Source organism: Anguilla rostrata, chromosome 1 (assembly GCF_018555375.3).
Source record: "Anguilla rostrata isolate EN2019 chromosome 1, ASM1855537v3, whole genome shotgun sequence".
Taxonomy (NCBI): Eukaryota; Metazoa; Chordata; class Actinopteri; order Anguilliformes; family Anguillidae; genus Anguilla; species Anguilla rostrata.
The window spans coordinates 28,897,727-28,921,674 of NC_057933.1; the positions used below are offsets into that span (position 1 = coordinate 28,897,727).

General features: G+C 41.3%; 1 protein-coding gene and 1 pseudogene across 2 annotated transcripts in view; one reads left to right on the top strand and one right to left on the bottom strand.

The window, feature by feature from the left end:
• The window catches only part of LOC135253845 (snake venom 5'-nucleotidase-like), a 63,851-nt gene that overhangs the window by 19,135 nt on the left and 20,768 nt on the right, over nt 1-23,948 (bottom strand). The window contains exon 9 of one of the 2 annotated variants that reach the window (XM_064333665.1): nt 21,587-22,564. The exons of the other annotated variant lie outside the window; for it this stretch is intronic. Coding sequence (XP_064189735.1) covers nt 22,392-22,564 — 173 coding nt within the window. The 3' untranslated portion in view covers nt 21,587-22,391. Of the gene's footprint in view, nt 1-21,586; nt 22,565-23,948 lie in introns of those variants that run through there. 2 annotated transcript variants of the gene reach the window in all.
• On the top strand, nt 257-20,177 carry LOC135239051 (sorting nexin-14-like; annotated as a pseudogene).

A 23,948-nucleotide genomic window follows, 5' to 3' on the forward strand; every position in this document is an offset into this window, starting at 1 on the left:
ATCTCCTTTCCTTTCATAAAGGACGGTCCAGTGTGCCCTATGCTATAGGAGATAAGATAGGAAGCATTGAAGCACCTTTTCTTATATATTAGCATTTAGAGAATTCGAACAGCTCTTATCATGGCTGCCACTTAGATACTTCCAGGTCATTTCACTCAGTTAGGAACCTTCCTAAGCAAAAAAGACTATTCGGATGCAGCCCAGGTATTTCCCAAAGGCGTAGGCCTGGACAACAGGGACTACCCGCTTTCTCCTCAGATACCTTCACATTCTTATGCTTTACTGGTCATTTTTGGCTGGTGTCATCACTTTCTATTGCTCACTGGAACCAGAGACCCTACTGCCCAACATCTTGTTCACAATAAAGAAATAAAGCCAAAATACAAGGTAAAACAGAGCATCACTCAAATATGAATTAGTTGTAAAAGCACAGTAATGTTTAATTTGTTGTCTCCAAGGTGGAGACACATTTCTTGTTCATAAAAAAATTTCTAGTTTACTTAAATTACCTTATGAGTATATATCATGTCCATATGCTGAGATGGTTTTATTTCTGTAGTTTTGTTGTCTAAAATGCAACAATGTTTTTCCACTTAGTGCTGAAGATTGTCTGGCATTTCGTCTGTTGTTGTGAGGTATTTATTTGTAAAGGTTTGTTTTTGTCTTCATGGCAGGACCAGCAGGAGCTATTTCCCTTGGGTCACTGTTGTGCTGTTTGTGGCAAGATCAGATGTAAGCGACACAGGTATGGCCGTTTACCAATAAAAGTTTAATGTTTGGGGGTGTTCTGCTTTCCATTTCAGGGTAAAATGACTCCACTGAAGACAAAAAAGACTTGTATTCTGTATTTTTACTGTTTTAGAACAGTGTGGCTATACTATGATGTTGGCCAGTCTGTTTCTCCATTTAAGACAAATGTGGAATAACATACAGGGTAATGTATGTGCTGTTCACTATCACTAATAGATTACCTAAAAGCATGCATACTTAAATGGTGCCATTAGGCATGTACTGCAGTTACAGGTTATTGCCAAAGTCTTGTTAATGGACTTGCAGACTGATAAGTCTGTTTAGAACAGTGACAGTCTATAAAAGGCTATCTGAAAAATAGATGTATGAGGTATCACTGCTGCTCATTCTTCAGGGACCAGTTGAGTTAAATTAATGGGATAATTATAGTTGATTTTTTAATCTATTATGGGAATGCTTTTGGACTGAATTATGTTATAATTTGGCCTAAAATCTACTTTAGATTTAATATCTGTGGCTAGTGTTGATTTCATTTACTTGACTTGAGTTTTAGTGAGGACCCTTTTGACCATCACTACTGATTCTTTTTCACTTGGCGAATCGTAGTCTGTTACTTCCAGACCAAACTACTTATTGCACTTATTTTAGTAGTGCCTGCATTTTGCCCTACGTAAGTCAGGCAATGTTTTGTATCCACATATAAAGAAATGAATAAAAAGGTTGCAAGGTCAAATTGATGTCAGTGGGATCTGAACAAATTATGGGAAGAGAACCATATTTGTGGAATAAAGTAAAAAGCAGCCACACACTTTAGCTAGTGTGAAAGCAGACAACTGGTTTTGTTATCATGTGCATACAGTACGCCATGAGTTTGCGTTAATACTTGCTCGGCACCTTTCAGTGGATGAAAGATCCAATTTAGATGAAGGCATGTAATGTAAATGTGGAAAATGAAGGTACTCTTAATATAACTCTGCAGTTGGAGTTTTAAAGGACTGGGTCTTACACTCAATATTAGGAGCCCAATTAGACATACTTTTTAAGGTCAGGACCAAAATTAGGAATTTAGTGCCTTTCAGGGACCCTTCCATTACACATACTAGCGTGGCATAGTGGACTACAGACTCATTTTGGGACCCAGCTTATACACTCTCGTGACCCAATACAGAAGGAAAATGCCCAACGTGCTTCAAGCCAGCTAAATAAAAGAGGACTGGATAGGTGCCAGAAAGGTCAAACTTACCCATTTTGGGTCCTGATCATAGCTTAATAAACACTGTTTTGGAGTATCACAACCAAGATCCTAATTTTGTTATCTGTCTCTTTGGGTATATAATCACTTATTACAATTAAACCAGCTGTTTTGGACAGTTAACTGAAAGACACCAATGGGCTAAGTACTGGACCCTTTGTAGAGTAGGTTTTTTGGAATGTTTTTTCAAAATTCTGAATAGGTGTTCTAGAACTCCATTGCTTTCAATTACCCGTAGTGATTGTTACCGCAGCATTAGGATGTTCAGTGAAGAACGTTCTGATCACATATTTATGATCTTACACCTTTAAGGGTTACTGCTACTGCATTTTAATATCCCATAACAGACCAATGCTACTGCTGGCAAACTATCAGCCATGGCTGGATTTGAAAGTGCACTCTAAAGTGGACGCATCTTTCAGAGGTAAAATGAATAGCTCTCCTCATTCCATTTTTGTCTTCAAGAGCTCCATTTGCTTTGGCTGTTGAAATGCAATATCATATGATTGGTTCCCAGATCCTGGAATTGGTCCTGGAAAATTTTGTGTACCCTTGGTACAGGTATGTTGTCATATTTTAAAACTACATTAATGTGAAATTAATATGGGGCTCCCGGAAGGTTCGGTTGGTAGAAACACTTGTCACAACCACACCTGTAGTTATGGTTTTGATCTTTGCATGTGTCATTTACTGACATTGGAATCCACATTGGAACTTAAATGACTTGGAATCCACAGTAGCAGGGCACACTTGGCAAGGTCCTGCTAGGGGTTGGGCATTTAAGCCAGCCAGGGTCACACTGTTGACATCTATATTAGCATCTTGCTATGATGCACCAGGAATCCACATGCTGGCAGTTATCAGTGCGAGGCAGCTTTTTCGGGGTGTGGCTGGCACAGTGGCTTCTATAAGTAAGAGTAAATAATTTTATGCGTAATGTACAATGTACTTTAAACTATGTACATTGAATAATGTAATGAAGTTACGATAAGTTCTACACTCTACCAGCAACTGTAGTTTTGTTAATATGAATTGAGCTTGCCGTGGAACGACATTTGGAACGATTTTTCTTCTGCAGGGACATTACAGATGACGAAGTGTTTGTGGATGAGCTGAGGGTGACCCTGCGTTTCTTTGCTGCCGTGCTGGTCCGGCGGACCCAGAAAGTGAGGACACGGGTCGGGGAAGCCGCGTGAAGGCGGGGGAAGGCCCACAGCGACAGTTCCATGCTTGCCAAACTCACTCTCGTTTAGGGCCCCTGGTTCATACGAGTTGCGCGCATGTGAAATGTGCTTCAGTGCTTTTGAGCCCTGGCTTTTCAGACCTATGGCTCTGATTTTGGCTGTGCGACTGCTGATGTCAGAGACCTGCATCAGATGCAGGCAATTGCAACAATTTTCAAATGGAATCAATGAAATTAAAAAATATGGGAGGTGTGTACATTGCTCATTAGACCCTCTTGTTATTTCTGTGGTCAGGGCTGTAAATTGTTAAAGATTATTGTGCTATGGCCCCCTTTCTTTTAATTTCCAGGAAGTGCTATTTGTAGTATTTTTTTAGCTTTCCTTGGAGTAGTCTTTTTTTCACCCAGTTAGGAATGATTGGATTAGTTGGACTCTTGCAGAAATGGAGATGGAATTGGTGGTTAAATCTGGGGAATAAATCTCGATTTTCTGCTTCTGTGAAATGATCTATCTGGATGAATTTTACAACCCTGTAGTGATATCAGTGATGGGGCCTAATCTGATTGGCTAATGGTGCTCTGGCATGCCTTGGCCAGCTGGATACTTTTGATCCTTTTTTGTTGTAGGTTGATGTTCCGTCTCTTATAACACTGAAGCTCCCGAAAGTTGCCATGAAACACATTGCAATCATTGTGAAAGCTCTTCCAAAAAGATAGGCTGGTTCATTAGGGATAAATAAAGAAATAGAAAGCAGTGTTTTATATGGATTACAATAGATATATTTGTGCAACAAAATAGCTTTGGTGTTAAACATATTATTGCCATCATTTCCCTTTTAACAATGTTAAATTACATGATTATACTAGTTCATGAGAAAATTAATTAAAGAAATAAGGCCCATGTGTGAAGGGGACCACAGTGGAATGAAGATATTTTTTGAGTTTTCATTCTCCCCAATTATTAATGTGTACATTCAAGACATCTGTGATTAAATCTTCTAATATTGTAGATTAAATAAAACCAAGTCAACAGACCTTGGAGACATTATGAATGTTATATATTATGGTATATTGAGATGCTTGTGTCTAAGGAGCTGTCCTGCTGTCCCACAGTGAAGAACTCTGAGTACCTGCAGCAGGTGGCACTGGAGGAGTATGGACCTGATCTCCATGTGGCCCTGCGGAGCCGAAGGGATGAGCTCCTGTACCTTAGGAAGCTGACGGAGATGCTTTTCCCTTACATCCTGCCTCCCAAGGCCTCTGACTGCAGGTGAGTATGATTTTATTTGACTGGTTTAACAATCCTGCACTCCCTACCTGTGGTGAGTGTCCTAGCATAAAATGGCAACTGCCTAATACAGCACTGTGATTTCTGTTGGGTATTTAATGGTGTTTCTAGGAGGTTTGGTTGATTTCAGCGGTTCGAATCCAGCCGCGTGGCCTTCGTCACATGTCTCTCCCTCTGTCACTCCCCAGTCTTCCTGTCTCTGTACGCTGTCCTGTCCAAAAAAGCTGAAAAAGCCCTATAAATATATATTTTAAAAGCAGTGGGGCTGAGAAAACATAAGTAGTATATAGCCTCTTAAGACCCAGCGATTCTTTTTTGTCCCCTGTTGGGGACACAAATCTCTGGTCTCAATCTCAAGAACAGTATATTCTATGCTGAAATCAACACTATAAGACATTCATTAAAAATAAAATATATTATATTATATTTTTAAATATTTTCACTGCAACATGCTTCCGTCATCCATGGGTAACAAGCAGTTGTGCTTTCCTTTGCCTCCAGAGGAGTTCAATGATTCTGTGCCCAGAGCTGAGCGACTCTGAGATGCTGATACTTCACAAGGAGGTGAAGAAAATCTATGAGACCTACTGCCTGGAGGAGAGCGTCGACAAGATCCGCTTCGACCCCTTCATCGTTGAGGAGATACAAAACAGTATGCAGGGTTGTTGCTTTTTTAAAAAAAACTGGCTGCTCAGTAGGCTTCTGAGTGTTGTTTTATACATGTACACTTTATGTGCTTTACATTATTATTATTATTATAATTATTATTATTATTATTATTATTAATAATAATAATAAGCTTATTTTTCTCCCCAATATGGAATGGCCAATTACAACTGTAATTCCATCTCATTACTGAAATATATCCTCCCTAAGTTGTGCTCTAGCCCACCAGTCCTCCTGAGGGTGAAAATAAATCAGTCTATTCACTTTCTTCCTGCTTGCTTGACTGCTTGCTTGTGCTGTCCATAAAAATAAAAGCTGTTTTTGGGTCAATTTGGTGTGAAGGCAGAGGCAGAGCTCAGGTCATGTGACCTCCCTCCTCCCTGGTCTCTTTCGTCCACTCCAGTCGCTGAGCGGCTGTACACGGGCGTGGTGAGGCTCCAGACCATGCGCTGCCTTTGAGGCCTACAAGCACGTCCTGTCCCTGTACAGCTGTTGACTTATAACTGTTTACTATTTAATGATGTTCCGCGATCTCCATTCAGCGCCCACTGTACCATGCCATCACCATGAGAACAATTTTCTCCCAATGACATCGGCTTTCTTACAAAAGCAATGTATATTATACCGTATATGGAAAACCTAAGGTTTACATAATGCTGATCCAGTTATCAAACCCTGCTGACTCCCTTTCAGCACCGTAAACACAGTCCGTTTTTTGGGGGGGTTCTGAAGTGGCACACTTCTGTAAACCACCTTTCATCATGACAGCTAGACTGTGACACAGGAGTGGAAGAGGGACGTAGGATAGTAAACAGGTTGCAGGTTGGGCCATGTGTATCTGTCTGGAGGTTTACCCTGACTTTCTTCAATAATTATCCAGCTGAACAACTGGATTATATGTAGAAATATAAGCCATGAAAGCCATGCTGTACTCCTAGGTTTCACCAATGTGATTTTTCAAGTAAACCTGTTCACATTTGGTATCCTAAGCTATCATGTTAGAAAGCACAGGAAGGGACATCACCTGAGACCTATGAAAGAGGGTTTGTACAGTAGTTAAGATGATAATGCTGGTACAGGGATATGCAGGCCTACAGTGGGGGTTGTGGTGCAACAGCAGTAAGAATAATTGTTTTAAGACCTCAGGGTGGTGGATTAAATTTAATATCTTGTGGAATTCTTTGTTTTTTTGAACAGTTGTTTTCTTTCCCAAACTGCAATCACCAGTTACTGCATGTCTCTTTGTTACACTTTCCCATAAGCTAGTGACTGTTTTGTTTCTACAGGCCACAAAGAACAACAGGAGAGAAAATTCTAGTGTATAATATAATTCAAATTATAGTGACCGTGGGGACAGACGCTCTCTGAAAATTAGAAACATAAACTGAATATTCTGAACGTGTCATCTTGCTCAATGCATGCTGGGATAGGCTCTAGACACCCATGACCCTGATCATGAATAAGGGGGTTGGATAATTGACGGGTGGATGGGAAAAGTCTGAAAAAAAGGGGACTTGGGACTCGTTCATGAGCCCTATAGAACCCTTAGACCACAGTTCTGAGAGTCAACAGGCAGTGCCCAGTGCCCTTCTGGCTAATCGTACTGTTGTTCACCGCCAAGTGCTGTGAACGCTGTTACGATGGCAGAGTGTAAGAAAAAATGGGCAGTGAACACAGTGTTTCTGCTACACATGTCACTTTGTTCCCTCCCCCCTTTTCTCTGCAGTATTTCAGACAGCTGTTGAGGGGGGCCGAATCGCCCACCAGGAACTCAAAACTGAGCAGGTTGGTGCTAGCCCCACCCTTACCTTACACTGATGTCTGACAGATTGCTGTTGGGCTGCAGTTACAGGAAAGTCCATTTACTCTGTCTTTAAAAAAAATAAAAAAATTAAAGAGCAGGTCCTATGAGGTCCTTGTATAAGATGCCATGACTATTTTAGATCATGTGCTTATTTATTTTGTAGATGCTCTTAATGCTCTTATCCAGGGCAATTTCCGAGGTTTACATGGAAGGTTTTCAAGCAGTCAGGGGCTCTTAATTTCCTGCTGATGGTTTTGACCATAGATTTTTGAACCTTTTTTAAGCTTGATTCATATAGAGTGGATAGCAACAGAATTGTGATTGGACAGACAGTGCTGTGAAAGCCCCACAAGTGATATCTCAGTTTTATGAAACTAATAGCCAAGCTGATTGGTTAAGGCAAAAGGAAAAACAAGTCTGCATTTTACCCTTTATTTATCCTTGTAAAACCAAGTGAGGCAATAGTCCGGCTTTCCAGTGTAACCTGATCTATTTCAAGGAAGGTCTGGTCCATTCCAATTCAGCTGGCTCTGTTTCGACTTCCCCCATTATGCTTATAGGGCTCTGATTGGCTAAAAAAGTGCAGCAATGGGGAAGGGAACTTTCGGCCCTGATTGGTTGAAAACGTATAGTACGTTTTTCTGAAAAATCAGAGAAAGCTTGGATCTGCCACACACACGAAGGTGCTAGCACTGCATTTCCAACTATTTCCAGTTGGCTGAATTTTCATTTGATTGTATTTGATAAAGAAGCAGCAAACAGCCAATCCAAGGCTCTGTCCGTGCTCTGTCATCACCTCGTCTTATCTGGCCCTCACAGCTGTTTGTTTTGGAGGCACAGAGAAGCCTCCTTGTGCCTTTTGTTGCGTCTGATGTACTTGCGTGGGGTGCAACATTTTGTCTCGGTCCTGATGTTGTGACACCTTGTGCCTGTTATTTCAGGAATAGCCTGAGTTCGGATGAGGCTTCCCTCACCCTCAGCCTCCAAACCCATCTGCCCCTGCATGCCGCGAGCCACTGTCACTGTATTGCCTACTAAAGTCTGCACATGAGATATACCTGAGAGAGCTGTACCTGCTCTACACAGCCTGAAGAAACTGGAGCTGCCTTTGTAACAAATCATATCATACAAATAGAACAGAGCTGTCCCTCCCACCAGGTAGATCAGGCACTGCATTGGGGCCCTGCCTTCTCGCCTTACTTTGACAGCAGAATGTGCCAGTGTTTTGGAGGGCCCCCCCAAATTATTTTTTGCCTAGGGCCATATTTTCTTTTCCCCTGCCTAGGTATATCTAGGGACAGCTCTGAATAAGAATTATTGATCTTAAATTAATAATCTTGATGATTTTCATTAAAATAAATGTCTGTTAAGTCACTATCGCCGAATTAGGTAACACAATGGTGATTGAGCCTATTATATGAATTTCTATTATTATTATTATTATTATTATTATTATAATAATTTATGATTAAAGAACTGGGTGTCTGTGGCGACATTCCCGGGAAAAAATCACAAGCGGCGCATAGTTAGTGACACGTTTTCCGGTGTACAATAACGGGGGGGGGGGGGGGGTGGTGGTTATGGAACCCTAAAAAGTTTGTGTAACATGAGAGGTCATTATTTGTTGATGTAGATTTCGTATTACATTTGATGACAATGTAACGTTACTAAATTACATAGCTATTTGCACAGCTAACGCTAGCTACCGGACCATGTCAAGAAAGGCAACATTAGTTAAGACAGTTTAGACAGTATCCATCTCTCATATCAGGTAACTTTGTGTTAGCTAGCTAGCTAATGTAATTAACACAATCTAATGTCAGCTAACAATTAGAGAAAACGCTAGTTAACGCTACCGACCAGTACCGACCTCGCAAACCTTCTCTCGAATGCAATGCTACCTTGCTGCAACGTTTCAGTGTAGCTAACTAAAGGCCAGTTCAGATCAATGATTCGCAACGAGACGATGCAACTTGCAAAATTGCAAGATGTCTGATTGTAAACGTTCTAAAACTGCACTTGGCGATTTGACAAGGTGGGTCTTCAGAGACCCCAGGGCAGGCAACGACTCTGCAACTAACCAGTTCACACCGCTGCAATTTTCTCTGCAACATTCTAAAACCGTTTCGTCTCGTTGCGAATCATTGATCTGAACTGGCCTTAACGTTACCATTATTTACATTGCCATTTTTTAATGTGCACGAGATGCATAATTGCACGAGCCACAGCGAATCCCGCAAATTCTTCTCTGCAGTGTAAAGATGTTCATACCGGGCAAAAGGTGGATAAAGAACATTTGTGGAAATTGATCATCTCTAATTCTACCCCAGGTCTGCTACAGCATTTTAACCCGGCTCGGCAGTGTAAAGACAGTTTAAGTTAGCCTAATGTTAGACAACAAATGAGTATGTACATAACGTTACTTTTATAACAACCGTTTTTTATTCAGTAAATAGTGTTATAGTTGGCGTGGCCCAGGTGCCAACTGACTGACATCACACAGGCGACACTGATTGGATCCGGTTGGATCTATGGGAAGTGAGGTCCAAAAACATACCTGCAATTACCGCTTCTCGCCATTGGTACCGCCAAAGAGAACGAAATGGAAACCTTCGAGATTGAATCCAGGTCAAAATTAAAGTTACACTCAATATTTGTGCTATAAGGTTGCCTCTCAATTCAATGCTTCTTCTTCTTCACAGTTTCTGAAGTAGCCAAAATGAATGTGCCAGGCTGTGTTTCTGAAGACAAAGAGCACTGGCATAGTTTGACTTCAAGGTTATCATCTAGTGTTGATGGAACCCATGCGGTTATCTTGCTTCAAGGGATACATCAAACAAAAAAACTACTTTAACACACCTTTGAAATGTCTTTTTGGCATTTTAATGTAGCGGCTTTGATGCTGACCCTCAAATATGATCAAAAAGCAGACCTCAGTACCTCAGTATATTTTGAAATTTGCAAAGTAAAAAGGGTCTATTTTAAGTCTAGATTTACTGGAAAATGGGACTGACTAAGATTTTGAACGTTAACTTTAACATCAAAAACTGTCCTTAAAGTTAACAGTAGTTGACTTATACAACATCACGTAGCTTATCTAGTTGTAAAACTAGGCTGGGAAAACACACTGTAGGTAGAGTAAGGAAGTTAGCTTTAGGGGATTTTTGTTATGAAGGCAGTAGCAATGGCTGCATGGGTTTTTCTGCAGGTGAAGTTGAGGAGGAAGAGAATGGCCCTTTGGCGCACGGCATGCGTGAATGCGAACGCTGGCCCCTCTTCGCTAACCCCCGTGTCTGTCTCTCTCTCTCACCCCCCACCCCATCCCATCCCATCCCACCCCACCCCTAACTGCCGCTGCTCCCCACCCCTGCCCCGCCCTCCCCGGACACACCAGTCCGTCCATCCCGCAAACGCCCTCCGCCTCTCGTGTTTGCGTGTCTTGGATTCTGTTGAAAGCCAGACCGCGTCTTGCATGCTATTGTGCCAAGCCATGGCAACATCAACGCAATTGCCCAAGGGTGATCACCTGATGGCATGCTTGTGCTTCAATAGAGTCGGTTTTATTTTCCATTATTTGTGAATCAGTGACCCACCTGTGTTGGTTTTAACTTCAGACCTTGTCCTTTCCTGAGTTTTACGGTGTCAAGTTACAGTTAAAGTTCTCAGGCTCACACCTCCCAACAGAGATACAGGACCTCCACTCTCTGTGGTTTCTCCACGAGCCTCTGCTGAGTTGAGAGTGTCTGAGAGGATGTGTGGCTGTAGATGGCCGGGGATGGCCCTGGGGCGGGCACATCTCAAGCCCCGGGTGCTGTGCGCACGTTGCTGATGACTGGTGGACACTTTCGCTTCAGACCCGTGCCCCCCCTGCCCTCCCCCTAGTGCCCTAACAGCGCCCTCTGCTGTGTGTGACGAGCAGGAGCACTTCCAAGCGCGGGGAGTCCTTCGGCATTGGCCGCATCGGCAGCAAGATCAAGGGTGTCTTCAAGAGCACCACCATGGAGGGCGCCATGCCCTGTCAGTGATAGGACTCACAGAGGACGATATGGTGAGTCCTATCACTGACAAATGGGTGAATCATTAATTGGCCAGTTGTTTGATTAATTACCAGATTAATTCATTGATTAACACATTAATTGATTAATGGCTAATGTCTTGTGCTAGTCATGCTAATGTAATAATTCATAATTACAGATCCAACAATAGGTCCAGGAATCTGTAATAATTCAAAATTACAGGTCCAACTGCACACAACTGCAGTCCTTTACTATAGGTCCTGCTACTCATATTGTCATACATAAACCAGGTGGAATAGTGTTAGTATTGGTTAGATTAAGGGCACGATGAGTAGAATCAATGAAATCTCCACAAAGTAAGGCAGAGGTGACAGTCGCAAATGCTTAAGGGTAGAAACTCTAACTTCAGTTTCCCTGGACCAGGATATGGATCAGAAACAGATCCAGTTTTAAGTGGAAATCAACATGGTGCATTGGCCTAAAGGTGGAATTACTGACTAGATTTAACAATTATTTGCCTACAGCTATCACCTCTGTTGTTGGAAGCAGAAGGAAACTTAAATTTCTGTAGAGGTATTCAATAGCTGAGCTGGATTACCTCGCAGCAGATTATTACAAGTCCAAACATTAGAGGCTAAAACCTAGAATCTTTTGATGATAATATCATAGTGCCTAGCCCCGCTTCCAACATTCTTAGGCAAATTTTAGTAAGTAAATTTGTCAGCTTTCCAATGAAGTCCTTGTCTGACCCCTCCCTCCCTCACCCCTCCACACCCACATAATGAATTACTAAGTATGCATGGGCCAGGAGAAGAGGGGCTGTCCCTCCCCCTTTTTCAACTATATAAAATGTGGACTTTTCTACACTTGGAGGTGGCTTGACATCAGCGAGTTAACGTATGCTAGGTAACATCTCTCAGTGGATATTGGGGGTTGATATTTGCTGGTGGTATCTGGGGAATCTGAACCTTTCATCTGGGGCTGGCCTTTTTCTCTGTGTTTTGTGTGCACAGGGTCTGACATTCTTCGTCTTACAACTCATCTGGCAATTTTACATTTTATCCTTGACTTTTTGGAAAATTCTGCTATCTTGTGGTTTTTGAAATTCTTGGTTTTCTTGGGACTAACTAGGTAGAAACAAGCTGTAGTTTGGTATTGTCCTTCATTCATTTATTTTGTGTCTGTAACATTTGTTGTTTAAGGTAGTTGAAGTTTAGATTACAAGTAATCAACTCTAATTTAATTTAAGTAATTCCTTCATTTTAATCTGGTTGTGAATTGTCCATTTTGTTAAAGGTTGATCCAACCGGTTGCTCTGCCTATCAACAAATTGGATGATTTAATTTAGAATTTATATTTTTTTATAATAATTATCAAATGAAGTCAAATAAATATACATTATATCTTCGATGAGAGGCATTTTAATGCACTTGAGTTCGGAATTCAGATTGCCAAACAAATGTTAAACGTGGGTATTAGCATGTTAAACGAGGGTGTTAGCTCTTGAAACCGCTGGCTTCAGAGCATATTAGACTGTTGGCTTCAGAACATATTTTACTAAATCCTCACCTCCCTGATGTTATTACCTCCGTATTCCCCAGGCTTGGAGCCTGGAACCAATAATTAGCAATGGGAGAATTAGAGCGAAGTCCCAGATTGATTGGAGGTGTCACGTTTTATTAGTGACTCCCTGTTTTCAGTAGTTAGTCTGAAATAAGCTATGCTTGTGACCCCGGTTGTGGCCATCTTCTGATTGAATAAGTAAATATAATGCAAGTTTGGCTGTGGTATTACTGTGTGGAATTATAAGGTTTCTTATGAAAATATATTCTAAGGTGTGGTGTTCTCATCAATGCCCCCAAGCCAGCTCTGTCAGTGCTGACCTCTCCTCTTCCTCTGAGCAGCTTTACAACGAGCTGTTCAAAAACAACGCCAACCGATCCGAGGCAGCTGAGAAGAAGCACAACCAAAACTATTTCATGGAGATGATCACGGTGGAGGGGGTCTACGACTACCTAATGTACATGGGTACGTGGACAAGAGGGCAGGGCAGTGCAGTGGATCCGACGGTGGACTCAACAACCAAAGAGGGTTGTTGGTTTGAGTTTGGGCGTACCTGTTTTACCCTTGAATAATGTACTGCGCTAGCATTTCTTAAATATTTAAATGGCACAATATAATGATAATATTTGTACACAAAAGTTAAAAATGAAAAAGGTGTAGGGGCAGCGGTTCCGTATGGGTTGGAAACTTCCAAGGGTCCTAACTGACAGGGGCCCTCAAAAAGTTGTGCTGTACCGCAGAGACCCGGGTTCAATCCCCGGCAGCGGTACTTCCGGCTTGGTCAGACTTTCCTATGAACACAATTGGCAGTGTTCGCAGGTGGGAAGCCGGTGAGGGTATGAGTCCTGATCGTTGCATTAGCGACTCCTACTGGTTGGTAGGGGTGCCTGTTCAGCGGGGAGGGGATCTGGGGGAGATAGCGTGAACCTAAAAGAAGCGGCTGGCGACTCCACATATATCAGAAGAGGCATGTGGTAGTCTAAACCCTCCCCAGACCGACAGAGGATAGCGCATCGATCAGGACTGTGTAATACACACGGGGAATTGGTATAACGACTAAATTAGGGAGAAAATGGGAGAAAATGGCGAAGAAAATGGCCCAATGTGAGATCTTTTCAAAATCCTTGGTGCTTCCGCAGTATAACGGACATACTGCATATTCCCTGAGAGCAGGTAGCCAGCAGACATGCATCAGGTGCATTTATATAAGCAGTTCTTTGGACAGGTGTTAGCATAAGCCAAACACGCTATGGTGTGCCATATTGTTTATTATTATGATTTTTAATTATTAGATGTTTCAGTGAGTTTCCATCTATCCCTATTAAATGAACCAAAGCAAATACATACCTTTACATTTGTAAAGTGGCAGAAGTTATTCAGGGCAACCAGGGCATTAAATTATAAAAATTCTTTCATGTCATAAAAAATAACATAAAAGCAGAGTTCTGAGTCTTTCAGAACTTTAGCCTGTGCTACAAGCAGAATTAATCTCTGAGAATGAAAAAGATTTTAAAAAACTACAAAGTTTGGGTTCATAACCTCTAGTTGTGGGGCTGGGCTGGAATTTTTAGGTCTTGAATCTTGTCGACAACCACGGCGAGGAGCTGCTCTGACTGTCTGCAATGTCTTTGACAGGACAAGTGGTGTTCCACATTCCTGACTGGCTGCACCACCTGTTGATGGCTGGGCGGATACTGCTGAAGAACACTGGAGGCGTACACAGATCACTGCTTGCAGTACAAGCTGGACCAGCTCCACCAGGAGCACCGCATGGTCTCTCTCATCACACTGCTCAGAGGTTTGGTTTCTACATGAGCACTGCATGGCCTCTCCTCAAACTTCTTGGAAGCATGGTTTCTACATGAGCACCACATGGTCTCTCCTCACACTGCTTGGAAGTATGGCTCTTCCATGAGCACAACGTGGTCTCTCTCAATCCTCTGTTCAGATCTATGGCTCAGCCACTCAATGTATTAGACACAGGAAGTCCTCTGTAGAGTAATCATTTGGGGAATGAAGATCCACATTCATTGGTATATGCAAAGATTTTCTAAAGATGCACAAACACAAATAGTTCTGATCTTACATTAATGTAATTTGTTCCCTAATAGAAATAATTTTGACTTACCCACTTCTGTCTTGGCTGAAAAAACCTGTTGGCTAACGAAAGAACACAACCCCCTTCTTTTGAAAATGCGATTTCGATAGGAACATGTCATCACAACTACAGGATAGTAGGGCTGTCAAAAAATAAAGTTTGAAAACTATTCGAAAATCTTTTTCTTTTTTTAAGTTCGAACCTAAATTTGAACATTCGAATATTAGTTTTGTAATTAACATGAATATACAGGCTTTAATTTCATGCGGCGAATCATGTTCATGCATGCAAAGTTCATTTCCTGTGCTAACGTTACTTCCTCTGTCAACAAAAAGCATTCTGCCTTGGACCCAGAGCAAATAGATCGTTTGGTTTTCCTTGCCAATAAGCTGCGGTGATACTTTCAGCTCCATGGACACCTAACGTTGCTGGTCAGCTAGCCTCGCGAGCCAGTCTCTTTTTCACTTCGTTCAACAGATCTGGTCAGCTAACAATTTAGGCTAAATAATGTTCCACTGGCAGGCTATGTTTCCTTTCTGTTCTGAAGATTTTGATCAAATTGGATGATGAAAGAAGTTAAACAAACTAAACAGAGTAAGTCATTTATGTTGTTTTAGGCTGCACGTATTAGCTGTTTGAATTGTTTTTGTGTAAAGAAATAAACAGGGATTACCTATTAACAATCATTTCCCTATTATTGTGGTTAATAAATGCCCAGTTATGGCAAATTACATCCACGAGAAAGTGCTTTATTCATTTGCGCATTAGGCTATAGAAACTGCAGGGAGCTCACTTATAAAATGAACTTGCGTGCATACGCCAGTGAAGACCTGATGTAGAGCCACAACCGTTTCCACGGTCAAATCGAGTCATGTTGAAATTTTATAAATCACTACTTTGACGTGATTTTCTACGTACGCGCCACACAGTTGATCTAAAATACGTTTTATAAATGAGGCCCCAGATGTAGTAACCTAGTATGAAAGTTCACCGATGTCCTCTATTCTACTGCCCGCTTGTGGAAAATAACGCGCAGGCCAGTTTAGAGGGAGCGTCACGTGCATATTGCGCCCGACAATAAGCAGCTTATTTTTGTGAATTATAGGCAAATGATATTGGAATATATTCGAACTCTAACTAATTACAAAAGCTAATATTCAAACTCAATTCCATGGCACTTTTGACAGCCTTATAGGATAGTATGCAGGGTTTCCCCCAGAAAAGTTGTTAGTGGCAAGTATCTTTTTGACAGGGGCCCGGCGCGGGCCAGCGACAGACTGATGGTAGCATTAAGGTAGGGCCCTATAGTTTCTGTGATAACAGAATCACGGACGAAATTGCGGAATTGTGAATTTAGAAAAGCTATAACACGGATTCCATAGGGCTCTACGTTAAGTCAATGCTAAAAGCTGACTGGAGATTTGAAAATATGACTACGTAATGTGAATGTTGTTATAAATAAGTAATTTATTCAACACACATTTTTAAAAAATCAATAACTATTTACAGAATAGCTGAGTCTTACAAAGAATCTGACAATAATGTACGGCCTTGGAATGCTGTGTTTTCAACAACAACAAAAGAAATTAAATTAAAATAAATAATATCAAAGTTTTTGCACTCTACAAAAAACTTGTATTCAAGTCCTGATTGGTTACAGAATCTTACAACTAGCCTTGGAATGCTGGGCACATTTAAACATTTTAAAAACTGTCTAAGGTTTTTTGGCTTTTACCTTTCCTACTTGACATTATCCCTATATGTCACAAAGGAAGTATCTGTGTTACTGAATGTTTGTAACACAGATACAGAACACAGTCATTTAGCCAGCTAGCTAAGTTAGCTAAATGACCACGTTGTCATAAAAGTTTTTCCGACCGTGAAAACTGGCTGACTTGTTTACATTCTGGACAGATGTGGCTCCTTAGCAAATCTATCATTGTTTCCGTCGCAGCACTTGCGTCACAAGCAATATTGAAAAAAATCCTGAAATTTCTTCTTACCGTGAAGAGTGCCTGACCCTCAACCGTAGCGTTTTTTCCCCAGAGATGGTATTTCTAGATACATTTTGCCGCTGTGTTAACACATTTCTACGGTTTCTGGTCAGGCACTCTTCACTGTAAGAAGAAATTTTAGTATTTTTCCGATATTACTTGTGTCGAAAGTGCTGCGACGGAAACAACGATGGATTTACTCACGAGCCACATCTGTCCAAACTGTAAACAAGTCAGACAGTTCTCACGGTCGGGAAAAATTTTATGACAATGTTGTCGTGCACATCGATGTCATCAAGCTAACGTTATTAATAAACAAGTGAAGTCGTTATTTCGATGGCGATTAATAAGTCATGTAATGTTACAATGTATCGAACGATACATTCTTGCTACTAGTTTAACGTTACCTACACACTGCTTAAGTTAATATAAAAAGAATGTACTTACCGACGATGAAGTGATAACGCAGTTTGTAACGAGGTTAGTTAGCATACTAAATAAGAAATGGTGGCTTGCTAGGTAAGGTTAGCTTGTGATAGTTGGAAGCGTCAAGTGTTGAACATCACTCTAAGCACAATGAGGGTAAAGAACACTGATCTCGGACCTGCTGTTCTCCTATAGTGCATTTTAACCAACAGATATCGCTGGTGAGCTTTCCAACCAAGCCGCCCCACTGTAACTGTAGTTTAAAAAACATCTTAAAAAATACATTAAAAAAATAAAATAAAGATACTTAGGCCCGGCGGGGGGTCAACTTAGGCCCGGCGGGCCACCGGGCTTGCAATACACTGGCAGAAACCGTGGTACGTGTCCTTTTCATCATTACCTCTCCCTGTGCTACACGGTATATTGGAGTGTAGCACTGTTCAATGAAGTTAAGCAGGCTAAGTATCAACCTGTAGAATTATTATTATGTATTTCCATAAAAATTATTATTTCTTCATGCATGGTCACATCACTAAGTATTAATTAAGCAAAGAGCAGAATCTTCTTTTCACCTCATTGGTATTTGGACTTTTTATCTTCCAATACTTTTGGACCTTTCTGGATAATATTTTTTTTTGTGTTGGCTTGAATCACCCCCTGCACTAAAGGTGTGATTGTAATGGACATGGTGGTACACTGCAAGGCTTTAATTATGCAGCAAATAAACAACAGAAGAATTTATTTCTCCAGAAGTATGTATTCAAAAATAAATAGCAGAGATGGTGGAAGATTCTTTGCTTTCCAATAATTCATTGCTCAGACATGGAAAAACGGAACCTTGGTCCAGTACACATTTACATCACTTGTACTGTGTGTGGATTGATATATTTTTAGCACTCTGAAGGAGGAAACCAGGGTGGGGGACATTTAGAGGCCAAACTGGACAGTGTCTTGCCCTACTTTCTGATAGCAAATGTAACATTGCAGATGCAGTTTTCTGCGAAGACAGTGAACCCCGCTCATTCGAGGACAAGCAAAGAGAGCCAAGGCCACGTGTAATGCTGCAGGCCAAAAAATAGATGGAAAAACCCAATTCTTCTGGGACCCATCATTAGAGGAATGATCCAGAAACAGACCCTCATTCCAGAACCAGTCCAGACAGGACCTCCACACTTTTAAGAGCTAAGATTACATTTTATTCCTTTGAAATTATAATTTTGCCACTGTAACCCTACCACATAATGAGTTTAAAAAACACATCTTTGAGGAAAAATGGAGTAAACAGTCTAGCTGGTGGCATATTCCCCAAACATGGTGCATCAAAGGTATTTTAGATGAAAGCATAAGGATTACAAAAAGCCCATGAACATGCACGGAGCTCAGAGATGCAGAGGGTGGGTTCTGCATCACTTTTTCCCTGATGAGTGAAGTGTCCTTGCTTCCCTGCAGGGGGTGCCATTCGCACACCCACATACAGTACTTCATGCATGTTGAGCTGCTGCTGTGTTCCCCCTGCAGATTTCCTGGGGAAGTGCATTGGTGAAGAGGCCAAGTACGAGGGGGTGCGGCTGCTCTTCGACGGGCTGCAGCAGCCAGTCCTCAACAAGTAGGTAACCGGCAGTAACTAGCCAGTTATTTGTTTACATTTTTTTTCTTTTTACTTTTAATGCCTTTTTTTTCTGTCCACTGTTCAGAATTTCCTATCACAACATTAGCCTTTTGTTTCTGCTCTTACAAGGTTAAAGTCAATCATTATATGTGGGGTGATATGCTTTTGCCAGGGCTCAAGGCCTTGTCTGACCTGAGAGCAAAAACATGTGAATGGTTGGCCTTGCTGTTCAACAATGGAGCTTAGTGTTCTGCTTGGGGGCAATAAAAATACACAGGCGAATTGCAGGGAGCACACCTGCCATGTTGGATCAGTCGTCACTGACTATACAAACTAAATGGTCAGTATTATGAGACTTTGGAATAGCGCATACTTGCTTTATATTGTGCTGTGATGGTAACCACATTTGAATGTGTAGCACAAAACAAGTATTGCTGAAAAACAATTGGGCAGTGTATTAAATGTACAGGACAAGGCAAAGGGGACAGGTGTGGGTCAAAGTTGGAGACTGGCCTGATTTCTGGTTAATAGAGTACCAATTTGATATTGAGTCTGTCAAACAGATTTGTAAGTATTAGATGCCTGATTGATAGTCATTGATAGCACCTTCTGTTCTTTTTTTATGCACCTTAAACTCTGATTTGGAGTGTAGCCGTATAATAACCACACTGTCCAATTTAAATGAAATTTTATCCAGTTTGAATGGGAATTGTGCAAGTCACTTCGGACATGTTGAGGTAAATCATATGTCAACCTTATGTTTAGGTTTTAGAGACTTTGGAAAAGTGGTGCGGTAATATAGTTAGTAATTCGAGTTGTATTTTACTCCACAGTTGACCTATGTCCTGCTGGATATTGCTATTCAGGAGCTTTTCCCTGAGTTTAACAAGGTAAATGTGGATCACTTAACATATATTTGCCTTTTTCCTCATACAAAGGTTTTCAGAGCTGCTTGGCATCATTGAGGGCCTTAGCTAACATTTGCCCTTGTAATGTGTTGCTGTACTAGATGTTTGTTTAAGACAACCCTTAATGTTAAGGTAGCCCTGCCTTAAAGGCTTTGTTTGTACTAAGCCAAAGCCCTCTCTTCCGCAGGTGCAGAAGGAGTTTCCGCTCATGGCTCCTTGGATGTGAAGAGCAGATGGACTTTTCAGGCTTCTCCTTGTCTGAAATCAGGCCTCCCAGATCCACGGGGTGCCCTGAGGGCTGGAGTGTGCACGTGCTGCGTTTTGCCAAAGCTAGTTACCCAGTCTTCCTTCCTTCAAAGATTATCCCAATTTCCCCACATTTTCGCCCAGGTTACATTTTCAAAAATGTTCCGTCGTACATTATCGTTTGTGTTCGGAGCACAAGTGTAATCTTCAGATGTGATGTATAAGTTGTGGATAAAAAAGAGAAGGAAGTGCTTGGGCGCTGACTCGGCAAATCTAAGTTCCTGGAAAAACAGGAAACTGAAAACGCAGCCCTACAGGAATTCAGGAAGGGTGTGCAGTACACTTTGTAAAAATGGCATGAAGGAATCGTAACACCCAGGGAAGGGTGTGGGGGGGGTGGGGGGGGGTCTCAATCAGCGGGACATCCGCGTGCCTCTTCGCACACCAGCGACTCCTGCTGGTCTGTCGGGAACTGGCAGCCTGTACAGGGGAAGTGTCCTTTTCTAAATCAGTGTTGACGCAAGCTTAACTGGTGAGCCATGGAGTGAAGAGCACCAATGGCTTCGCGTCACGTATTTTGTTAGCAAGCCCCTCCAAACTGACAGGAGCTTGCAGTGAAGTGAATTGACATACAGGCTGGCCATTCCAGTCTGGAGAAATTTATATTTTCCTTTTCACTTTTTATCTTCTTTTTGTTCTAATTTTTTTTTTCGTTCTTTTCTCATTAAATGTTTTGTGTCCACCAACCTCTCCTTTGTCAATAGTCTCCTCAAAACAATGTTCCTTTCCTTATTTCTTAATTTTTCATTTTATTTCTATCACTGTTCCTTTTAAAACACAGTTGGTTATTTAGTTTCACCTCGTTTTGTGAAGTTTGCATTTGGCATTTTATTTATTTATTATTAGCCCTATAGCTATGGTGGACATATATTTGAGAACCAGCTTCCTGTGTTACTCTCCTCCAGATGTGTATGTCTCCTGCTTCAGTCTGTGAGCAGATGTGGGAGTGAGCTCAGTAATGGAATGTGACCTAAAAGGAGGTGAGAGTATAAAATCGGTGTCTTTGCCTTAATAATAAATAATACCTTTGAGCTGAGCTTTGCCAGGTGGTGTACAAATTTTGAGGAACTTCCACATTTTCCAAGTGTGACCTTGAAGAAATTTTTTTCAACTTATCTTGGTTTTCCGGCCAATTTTCCCCATGCTGAGAAAAAGGAAAAAGCCTGAGAATAAGGCCTTTGTGATCGTCTAAGATCGTTGTGGTGTTTCTGGTCCTGTTTATAGACCTGTGGTTTGGTGTCATGGGAGATCTCAAATATAAACTCTGGGTCGTAAGCTCTTTGTTCAATATTTGGCCTTTTTGGTAACACTTTAAAGTCACATGAATTTGCATTAACTATCGTAGTTGTTAGCATGAATTAATAATGTAACACATTAAAACACATTCTGTAACATTTCTCATATGTGAGAATAGATTAGGGAATTTCTGTGCACTCTTGCTGTATCTTGAGTTTTGTCAGGACTTTGCAAGTCAGTCACAGACTTCTGTACTTTCATGCTTTTGAGGCTGTGGATCATGGCCCCAGACCATGGGCACATACACAGAATAGTGTATATAGTGAATAGTGCAGCTTCAAAAATGCACCCAGTGCATGTCCATTTACTCTTCCCACAATGCAATGTTCAGTCATGGCAGGACTGATACAGACTAATACCTCGCTGAGTGCTGCATATTGTGATGCAGAAATTCTCACCACAACAAAACTAAGCAAGAAAGTATGGATTTATATTAAGAAATTGTGGGTAATTTTATTTTCTTTACAGAAGCATTTATGTAAAATTGCAAAGTACAGTCAAACAGTCTTCAAAGAAACTACATTGAACTAAACAAAATTTTACACAAAGACACATTTTTGGCTGCACGGAGGTAGAACATTACTCTTGAATAATTTTTTCACATCCTTTTTCTTTTTTATTGTAATTCTGGCTTCAGTTTGCATTAATGGAATGTGCATGTCCATTTACTGTCCATGTCAGATTTGTAATGAAGCTAAACGCTAAACACCCACCTTTCAAAATACAGAAAAGTTATTTGGTTCAAATGTGCACGCCAATTTGCAGAAATTAACTTGGAAATGTTTCAGATTAAAGGCAAACACAGTAAAAATGTCCCATATTAGATCAATGCATACAGAGTGCATATGCTCCCTATTGGACTCATGTACCCTGTTAGAGTTGAATTAGCACTGGACAAGCATTGAATTTCAGCTTTGCAAATTTTTCAAATAAAAACACTGGGCCAGATGGTCTTTTTGCCAGAACCAAGCCTAAGTTCATGCCCACAGAGTTGTCCGTGACTTCACACTCGTTTCAATAAAGTTTACTGATCATCTCCACTGCCTGCCTTTTTTCAAGACAGTTTTTTGTTGAATTCAATCAATAAATTCCCTCAAGGGAGTGTTTAAATATCTAAGCCTCACAATTAAAGCAGGAGCATGTTGTCTTTCACGATTAATATTTTGCGTGACAGCATGGCATTGCTGAGGCAGTGTACAGCTCCAAAGTGCGCTGGATGGTTTACCGGTGTCTCAGAGTCCCACGGAGAGAACCCAGAACAACCCGAGCAGCAGCACGGTGAGGGGGCGGGCGACTGCCGCCGTCGCCGACCCAGAGTTGGCGATCCTGATCCGGCCCTCCACGGCTGGGTGGACTTTCTTCCTCTCTTCAATGTAGCTTTGTACGACCGAGATGTCCATGTCACCTGGGGGTAAGGAAGGGGGGTTTGGACAGGGGTGAGAAGGAAGCGGGCAGAACACTCAGTAACACACTTCTTTGCAATGAAAGATTTAGAACTTCCACCGCGTGGCGTGTATGCTGTTTGCGGGACTGAACTTAGTACACGAGGTTGACTCATCGGTGCAGCCTCATGTATTGTGGGTCAAGAGAGGAATAGGCAGACATGTGGCAGCAGGAATGGTTGTTGCTCAATAACTTTTCATGTGAAGTCACTTAGCTAGCTAACATATCTTTAGGTAATTCTGTGAAAAATAAAATAGTGAAGATATTAGGAAATTGCAGCTGGAGGCTATCCCCATTTCCAATCTTCCAACCATTATCTATACCCACTTATCCCGGGCAGGGTCCCGAGGGGTGCTGGAGCCTATCCCAACGTGCATTGGGCGGGAGGCAGGAACACACCCTGGCCAATGTATCACACACACACTCATAGCTATGGGAAATTTAGAGTCTCCAATTAGCCAAGGCCCAGGCCGGATTTGAACCCAGGACGTTCCTGCTGTGAGGTGGCATGGCTTCCCACTGCAGTGGCAATGACAGTTTAGAGGGAAACTGGGCCTGAAAGATGCATTTTGACATTACTACATTAATTAGGTTTTGTGGTTCCATATGGAGCCATTACAAATGCCAAGAGCATTTCTAAACGAAAAAAAGAAGCCAATAAAACTTGTTGCATTTACAATGACTGATGCTTCAATTAATTTTGTTTTATTCAATGAAACATGGAAATTATCATTAAGTTAAATACATTTAACGTATTAGTAGTTATGCGATATTTGTTTCCATTTAATTATCTCAGACTTAATCGTGCTCCTACGAATGTTGTCAGGTTTACACTTCCCTAGCTCTGTTTCCAAACAAGTTAATTATAAACTTCCACAGACGGGTCATTGAATCTTTATGATTGCCAGTTCTGAGACCTCACAAAGACAGGGACATTCATTCAAACATCTTTCAAATGCAGGTGGACTTCAAATTAACACAGGTGTTAATTTGTCGTCGTCACTCAGGAAAACTGCATTAAGAATTGCTCGCTTTTACTATACATTTATATATACTGTAATTTCAACATAGAAAAATGTGAAATGAATCCAAAGGAGACGAACAGGCACTTTGAATTGGTTGTGACATCAAATTCAGTTTTTAGATGTCCATTGTTACACAAAACATATAAAAATTGTAATATCCTGGTGTACAGTTGTCTGTGAGCGGAAAATGGCTTGCTAAACCTATCCTAAATACCCACATGCATACAAATTAGACAATGCTATCTAGCCAACATCAATGACGTTGACTGACAAGCTGATTTCATGATAAACTATTTTTGATTTTGACTAAGCTTGAAAAGA